This window comes from Hermetia illucens, chromosome 6 (genome assembly GCF_905115235.1).
Source record: "Hermetia illucens chromosome 6, iHerIll2.2.curated.20191125, whole genome shotgun sequence".
NCBI lineage: Eukaryota > Metazoa > Arthropoda > Insecta > Diptera > Stratiomyidae > Hermetia > Hermetia illucens.
The window spans coordinates 88,833,065-88,842,109 of NC_051854.1; the positions used below are offsets into that span (position 1 = coordinate 88,833,065).

The 9,045-nt window shown below is 40.1% G+C and overlaps 1 protein-coding gene across 1 annotated transcript in view; it reads right to left on the reverse strand.

Moving 5' to 3' along the window:
* The window catches only part of LOC119659380 (neurogenic locus protein delta), a 92,454-nt gene extending 83,681 nt beyond the window's left edge, over positions 1-8,773 (reverse strand). Inside the window, exon 1 of the mRNA XM_038067441.1 lies at positions 7,295-8,773. Within this exon, the coding sequence (XP_037923369.1) occupies positions 7,295-7,405 (111 nt within the window). The 5' untranslated portion in view covers positions 7,406-8,773. The remainder of the gene's footprint in view (positions 1-7,294) is intronic.
* Positions 8,774-9,045: the final 272 nt, after the last annotated feature.

Genomic DNA, 9,045 nt, shown 5'->3' on the forward strand with positions numbered 1-9,045 from the left:
TTGTGAGACAATTTTCTAGTTTTTCCGTTTTCTGTGAATAATTGCTTACTTCCTTTAGCAATTTAATAAATGGTTATTTGTTTTACTTTGTAAATGACCACTTACTTCGCTTTACCCCTTTTATAAATGGTTATCAACCCCACAACTTTTTGCTTCAAAAGTTACCTCCAAACTCAACACACCTGAAACTTGTATTATGAGTTTTAGTGAACATAATCCTCCCAAAATTTCCTAATACCATTTATTATCAAAATGTGAAATTTTGCGATATTGCATTATTTTGATAGCATAACTAGCGAAGTTCAATGACTGGCTAGATTCGCTGGAATTTGGATTGAATGGTTGATGTCCGAACTTGGTCAATAAATAAAGTTCTGTAATAGAGGGCTTATGGGATTTACCGCACGTGATTAGTTTTTGCGGTTTCATGAGTCGATTGAGTGGATCTTCTTCTCCAAGATATTTTAAAGTGGGAATGTTTGGGAAAAAGCAACTGAGCCATCTTAATTGGGGAAGATACAAAAATTCAAGCTTGTCAAATTGGTAACTAGGATAAATGTGGCCTAACGTAAAAAAGGAGGCTTTAGGAACGGAAATAAATTGAATGCAAACGCTAGCTACTATCTTTATCTAGTTGCCTGGAAACTCTTCACTTGGGGCTCAAAATAGTTTGGACGAAAAAATGGCAACTGACAGTTTCGTCCAAGGCAGAATCAACTTTACAGACACTGCCTCACTTCTACCCTGAAAGTAACATAACCGAAAGTGCGAGTTCAAAACACTACATGGGGGCGAATTATGACTAGGGGGAAAACCGCCTTGTTTAGACCTAAGCTTGTATGAAGCAGAGTTTATAGAGTTCTAAGTCCAAAACCACTTGATGACAGACCGAACTAATTGAAGACAGATTTTCTCCTACTTTTTTGGTATTTTGATAATTGCCTGAGAGCGAAAGAAAAATGCAAGCAAAAGAGATCAATTTTTGAGGAAGATGGAGCATTTTTGACAAATACAGAAACTCCCCTTTGCCGTTGTAAGAAGGGTTAGATTTCGTGGAAAAATATACCCTCAAAACGGCCTTTACAGGATTCTTTTCAATATGAATGAACTGCAACGAGAGAAGTTCGTATTTCTAGAGACAGCTAGGTATGCACTATGTTTATTAGCCACCACAGAGCCTGTTCGTTTTATTTGACAGAACCAGAAACCCAAGTGATCAGGAGGCAAGCTTGTTTTTACCATTCGTCAACCTGAAGAAGGTTCGTCTTGTTTATGGTTGATAATCAAAATTCTACAACACAAACCACTAATTTCCAAGCGCAAGTTTTAAAAAATTGAAAATGCTGAACCCTCTTTTCAGTTAGTTTCGCCTCGGGAAATACAAGTCGATATTTTTCATTTGATATATGACTATATTCAGTGAACAAAAAATCTACAATTTCTGAGCTAAAAGTACACCACAAAGCCTAATCTTCATCCCTAAAAAGGATGCGTGCTGTGACCTCAATCATCGAAAGCTAAATTTCAAACAGATTTTGCCTAATTTTTGGGATTTCCACTTTTTACGACAGTTGAGCTTATTTTAGTTTTCAATTTGGGCATGAAATCATGAGCCAGAGGTTGATCACAAGTTGAAAATATTGTTCTGGAAAGGCCCTTTCTGTTTGTCTGTTGCTGTCTCTGTTTTTGTACTCTTACATTATATGCTTTCCATTTCGTATTTCTTTTGTAGTACTTTTCATTGACATCACGAAAATCGTCTAAATAAATAAGAATTTTAAAGAAACGAAAACTGCAACGGGTCGACCAAAATCCTGTTCACCAAGCAAAGAGGTTAGGTCATGTTTGAACGGTTTTTGCCTTCATATAACTTTCGGAACACTGAGCGTGATTCAATTAATATGGAATCTTCCAGTGGACCCGATATTATTAAATTAATTTGTGAAGTAGAAAATACGACAACTGCTTGGTTTAGTCTAGCTTTTGGCTTCTGTCAAAAAAGCAAAAAAAAAAATTTTTTACGAGAAATGTCATTTTTTCCATCTGTCAATCACTCAAATTTTTCCCCGAAAAAAAGACTACCGATTTTTTCAAGTTTTATTAGAAATGTGCCATTTTTACAAAAAAATGAAATCCCTAATTCTCAAATCCTTTACAATTTACTACGTTCTGAAATAATTGACTGTCGATACGACATCGAGTTGACCAATACAAAAATCCTCCTAAAACTCAAAAAGCGGACTGTTCCGGTAGCATCCTTTTCTTTTGCCTATCTAGATGTGTTTTAATACCTAGAGTCAGGCAAAGGAAAATTTTACAAAATAATCTATGAGACAATAGATAAAATGGAGAAACCAAGTAAAGACTATCAGAGTAACGTGGGGTAAAAGGTAAATCAAAAAAAGGTATCTCTTACTAGAAAGCAAGAGTACCGAGCTTTTTGTGATACTCTATAAAAATTCACAAATGAAGAGAGAACTCCTAAATGTAGTTTCGATAGGTCTTGAAACATTTTTGATCAGTGAAGTTTAGACCTTGCTTGTTTCATTTCTATTGAAAATCGATAATTTTTTAACTCACCACCCTCATAGCCCACCCTGGAACTGACTTGTATCCTGTGAGTAGCGTTACCGCAGATAGCATCTAGTAGCTAGGTGAAGTTTACTGCCTTTTGACGAGTTTCTTCTGTTCTGGATTTTCTCAACTTATTATTGGAAAATTTTTTTTTATTATAGAAACCATTTCAAAATAAACGTTATTTTTGCCTTATGCTAGTTGGTATAATTTTGTATTAACTCAAGTGAAAATTTTTTTGAGCTACTTTTGAGGCACCTACACTTGCCACAGTATAGAGGTTTATGGTTGTGTAAAAACGTCAACGCGGGCAAAAGTGGCATTTGTGGGCTCGCCTTAGATATACCAAGCGAAACAGATCACGTCACCGATCAGTTAATTTGGAAACTATATTGCCAATCGTAGACAACCGAAAAAAAATATACATTTTTGCTGGAATTAGACCACTAAACCACTAAACCTAATTCAAAGCTGGACAAATTAACACCGAATCTATGCTCTGAGAGGACTAACTGAAATTTTACCTTGAAAAACTGGGTCTCCTAATAGAAAAATTCTGGGAAAATTTTGGTCGGAGGAATATGGACAGTTCTGCTGGACCACCACCACGTGGTTAAGAGGGTATTATCCAGAAAAGTAATAACAAATTTGGTTTCTCTAAGTGTGATCTTGCGATGTTTCTAGTAATTAAATTATTTGGAATAATGAAACGTGTTTTGGGCTTGTGCATCTGGAGAGCTGATAATGGCAACAAGTGGTTCCCGAGATATCGGTATATGCAAATAAAATAAACTATACTAGCGAAAAACAAAACCTGTCTAATTATTTCAAATAAACTTGGTATGCTAATCCAAAAAGTCGCTAAGACGAATAGTAAGTGGAAAAGATCAAGATAGGATGCAGAGCTAAGCACGAAAACAAATAATTTTGAGCCACTTCAAAGCATACCTTCTTCATTTTTGGCAATAGTTTGCCAAAATTTACCGAAGAATAATTTTAGGATGCATATTTAATGGCTTTCTAATTCTAACGGCTTCGAACATTTTAGATCAGCGAAAGTTTAATCTTAATAAATAAGGCCTAATTGGTTCTTAGCAAGAAGAATTGCGAACTCTTGGTCGCGTTGGAGAGAAGAATCCTCCAAAGAATTTTTAGCCCCCTACATGAGGATGGACAATTCCGTAGCCTACATAACGACGAGGACATTTAAAAGGGTATCTGAATCTTCTGAGGTGTCAAATTGAGATTGCCACAGGGGAGTAAATTAGGTTCTCTTCTCTTTACTACTTATTTCTGACCTACCCTGACGAGTATTATCGGACATCCCTCATTTATTTTATGCTGATAATTTTAAATTGTACCGTATCATCCAAACTAAATCGGATGTCGCATTTTTCCAATCCAAACCCCAATCTCTTGAGCAGTGCTGCAATCAGAACAATCTACATCTCAATGTCAATAAGTGTCAGGTGATACACTTTTCCCCTAAGAACACAACTGCAACTAATTCTTACAACCTTAACATTGTTGAACTGACTAGAATTGACCATATCAAAGACTTCGGCGTAGTTTTGAACAGAAAGTTGCGCTTTAACCTGCATTATGACAGAGCGCTATCCATGGCTAATAAGCAACTCGGTTTCAATAAGAGGCACGGAAAGGAATTCAAAAATATTTGGGGTTACCAAATCCTTATATATCACGATCGTACGGCCTCCACTTGAATATGCTTGCATACTCTGGAACTCAGCGTATGAGCTACACTGCGACAAGATCGAATCTTGGCTTTAAGAGACCTTTACGACCCGCTAAATTTTCATAACCCTTCATCTTACAGATATAGGCTAGGTCTTTCAAATTTAATGACTCTCTCATCAAGAAGAACATTATTCTGCGCCTATTTTACTTTTGACATTGTTAGCGTGGCAGTCAATGTCGATGTTCTTTCCGAATGATTCACTTTTAACGAACAACCAAAGAGTACCATACTTAAAGAATACCAACACCAAACTGTCTATGGTTATAACGAACCCAAAGTAGTAAGTAGATGCTGTCGAGCTTTTAATTCGCTAAGTGTCCACTACTCTAAAGACCTGTCTAAATTTTCTTTCAAGCATAACATAACAAAGGCTCTCTTGACATCCTAGTCTGCTTAAACTAACCCAACATAACCTAATCCGCCTAAAATTTAAAATGAAAGCAAAACAGGAAAATAGTGAAGTTTTCTTCTTTTTCTTCAGTTTTTGTCTCATTCACAAGCGGGGTCAGCTCGTCGTGATCGATTTCGCCATTTTATTTTACCAAAATCTTGATCTGTAAATTTGAGATTTGAGACGTTCCTTGATACGTCGATCACAAAGAACAGTGGTTGTGGAAAGCTACTTCATCCAGGTTGCGTTAATGCGTGAAGCAATATCATTACGCAGTTCGCCATTGGCTGATAACATTGACTCGAGATCGAGATCGTTGAAAATTCAGTTTTATTGACATTAAATTTGAGAACGCGTTATACCGGCGATCGCTCAATTATTTGGCAAGTCGTTCGAGATAATTTTTGCTATTGGGTGCTAAGAAAAGATCTACATAAAGCATGGTATTGTGCGCTGAACGTTCGATGTCCCGTGTGACAGTGTCCATCACAAGAACAAAGAGGAGTGGTCAGAGCTACCTTGATGAACACCAACATATATACGAAGCGGTTTTGATACACTCGCCACACTTCGAACTTTACTTCTCGGATCGTGGTAGAGAAATTGAACCCAGCGTACGAGTTCTTCTGACACTAGGGGTTGTCGTTGAACATACCAGATGAGTTCGTGTGACAAACGGTCAAAAGTTTCTCTAGATCCAGAAATGCAAGGTAATGAGGCGATCCTTCTCACGGTGTTTCTCCATGAGAAACCACTTGGCGTATATTGCGTCAGTACTTTCACAATTTTTGACAAATTCGGCTTGATTTCCAGTCATTTCAACGATTTCGCGAATGCGGTTGTAAAGAATGCGTTCAAAAATCTTCATGGTATGGGAAAGTAACCGGATCGAACGGTAATTCGAACATTCAACTGGACTATCTTTCTTTTTCCATATTGGAGCTGTCAATCCGATGGTGTTCTACCTTCCTGAACAACCTGATTAAAGAATTCACTGAACCGCAGTGTTTTGGTCCCAGCTCTTCGTTTTCCAGAGCTCAGATGCCATATCGTCAGGTCCTCTTGCTTTCCCCGATTTCACTCGTTGTATTGCTTCCTCGACTAAAAGGAATGAAATCGGGGAGAAAGCAGCGTATTTTGTTTGGTAGATTAAAAAATAAATAAATAAGATTTATTAATAATCGCGCAACGCAACTGCGATAACTAGGGGTACTTGCCTTTGATAATTACTACCTTTAAATTTAAGCCAATCCATGTCAACAAGAAACGTCACCAGAGGAAATCGTGTAGAATTGAGGGAACCATAGGTTCGTCATCTACTTGCTGGCAGACCGGACCAATTGGAGAGTGACATTTTACCACTGGTCCATGGACTGCTTTTTTTTGAGCTAACATCCAAAGTTAAACAAAATACACATGACTACGATTTCATCTAGGATTAGATGAGTTGCCTCTGAACTGAACGAAACCATAGTCGTCTGAATCACAGTTAAGTGGTATAGATGAGCATGGTCAACTTACGCCTATCTTGAGCTAGTTGGTCACAGCCGTGACCTCCTCTGCCTTTGTAGAAAGGATTTTTTCAAAGATTGTTTGGACCCAATCTTCGCAGCAGGCTGGATAGTGAATAAGCGGAAAAATCGGTGTCCATTCATTCATCAATTAATAAAAATTCAATTATTACAATTTTTGAAAATAAAATCGAATTTGATTTAAATCGTGATTTTTATTTAAAAAAAATCGTTTAATATAAATCATGATTTAAATCAATCAACCCTGCCAATTGGTGGATCCTGCTTCTCCTCAGTGAAATTTCAATGTGCCAACATTTGAATCGTCTGGGATTTTGCATTTAACCCGAAAACAGAGGTTCAACACTAACTCCAAAGGAACCTCAGACAAGTCAATTCTGATCCTAAATCCTAAACCTGCAGGCTCGCTTACTTTATCTGCATTGTGCGCAATATTTTGGAGGTAAGGAGATAAGGACCAAGTTCTCTTTTTGATTTTGTCCTAGTTTTGACCAGCAAATGATCCTTGAGGATGGGGAGGTGACTTGGGTAAACGTCACAGTTAGTGTAATACACACAATGACGGAAAGGACCCCGTTTTTGATTAAGGTCTTTCTACTGCAGTAACGTTGAAATGATCTAAAAGATTAGCGAGAGGAAAATGTGGTTGACGAACTGGACGTCAGAGGAAGGACATATGAACAGTGGATTAAAGAATTGGCTAGTGTTCGTTTTTATGACAAATATCAAAAGGTGACCATCAAACTAAAGAAGTCAGAGGGAAATTTCAGAAAAGAAAACTTGTTCTGAATTAGAACTAAATGCAATTTAGGCTCCAATACCTAAAACTATTGCACTCCACGTGGCGCTGCGAACTGACAGTTTTCCCAGAACAACCGCAAGAAACGGGGTACCTAAGGCCAATGCCCTGCATAGCCTTCTCGTGTCCCTTTCGCTCCACGCCTCCAAAACATGATCCCGTTGCCGAGTACGCTATCCGAGGCCCCAATACTAAAATTAACCCAAAAACTACCAGCAAGAAACCTCTGATCCACTCACCTGACTAACGGATATCACAAAAATTAAAATCCACGCCAAAAGGCTAAGGTTAATCCAATTCATGGTTCTGCTGCTGCTGATGCTGCGGCTACAACTGCTTCTGCTTATCATTTTGATCTTTTGTTGTTTTTAATTAATCTACTTTGAAAATTGATCGGTTTACGTAAAACGCGGAAAATGTTGCGTGCGATCTCTTAACGACTAACGACCGGATCTTGAGACGTTTTTCTTCGATGCTTTCCTTTCCGAAACTGCATTAAAGCGGCACGTTTGGAAGGAACTTTTCTTTCAGGAGCTAAATCTATCGCGGAGGAGAATTGAAAAGTTAAGGACACGTCGAGGAGGCGACAAATCAGACTTTTCTTTGTCAAGAATGGCGAAGAGGTTGTTGGAAGGCGCAACAAATAATAATTCAAGGAGATCGGAAAAGTGAAAATTTCGAGGAGAAAGACTTCGAGGTTTGGTACGGTTGCGGTGTTGTACCTCGTTTGTTCGCGGCACCGTTTCTTATGTTTCCTTCGTTACTTGTTCAACATATTCTCGGGGATTCGTTGGTTCTAAAATTCATTTTCGGCATTTTTGGACTCCAATTGTGTGGCGAATGGGGACTGAGTGAAACACTTTGCGACTAACACTCCAAGCGGTACCCCTAGGTGTCTAGGAGGGCTGTTCGGCTCCAATGTGGGAATATTGTTCGAGGAGCCTGCGACGATGCATAGTATCCTTTCGCGGCCGCGTTCTCGTGCCTCGGCAGAAACCACCGTTACACACCTACCACGGATGGGGTCAAAAAACGGCGGTCACTCGGAGACTCTTCACAAAACCCAGAACAATGTCACGAGCACATTTTCAGTCGTTAAACTTTGGTCGGTGGTCGCCACTTCCCGCAATCCTTCCGACACTGTCAACCAAGCGGTTCTTTTTGTTGTTCGAGTGTAAATCCGTTATTATTTCACAGCGCGCACTTTTACGTCCCTTGTTGACCCTAAAAGCATTTTTGCATGGGGTGACAGCAGGGACGGGGTACAAGTCGAGCACAAGGTACAGGGTCGGATTCCAGAGTAAGTCGCGCACGCACTCGCTTAGTTCACGAGGACTTCAAGGCAAGGACGAACTATTCGGCGAGAATGCAGCTCCCGGCGGCCGTTACGGTCTAATCCACTTAGTCCACGAGCGGAGTTAATCCCTTGCACTCGCGGAGTGCTTGCCGGCTCGTTTGTTTAGTATCCTCGCGCGGCGATTGTCACTTGTTCCAAACTGTGAATTGCACACGCGAAAACTCAACTTCAGTCGGAAACGTTTTTCCCGCATCGACGGAAAATTCGCAATGTCACGCAAGCAGCGAACGCACGACGGAACGCATCACACAGCGAGATCAGCGGAGAGCAAGGAGTTCTGTGGGACAGAAGTGCACAAATGCAAAAGATGCAATTTCTTGGGTTCGTGCAAGAAGTCGCTGACGGCCAGCAACCCAACGTCCACCACGCACACTTGAAAACTAGTCGAACGCGAGGAGGCAAAGCGGCCGCGAGCCTGGCGTTGGCGAGCGGCGTGTTGCCGGCGCGAGCGGGATAGACAACGAGTGCGAGCGGGACGCAGTACGAAACAATTCAAGAAAACACGTTTCTCCGCCTCGAGAGAACGCGGGCAGCAGATGGTTGTGTTCCCCAGGCTGAAGCCGGCTTTTCCGGTTGGTCTGGTTGTTCCGCTCTGGCGCACGGCAACTCCGAGTCCGTCTCACTTTCGGGGCT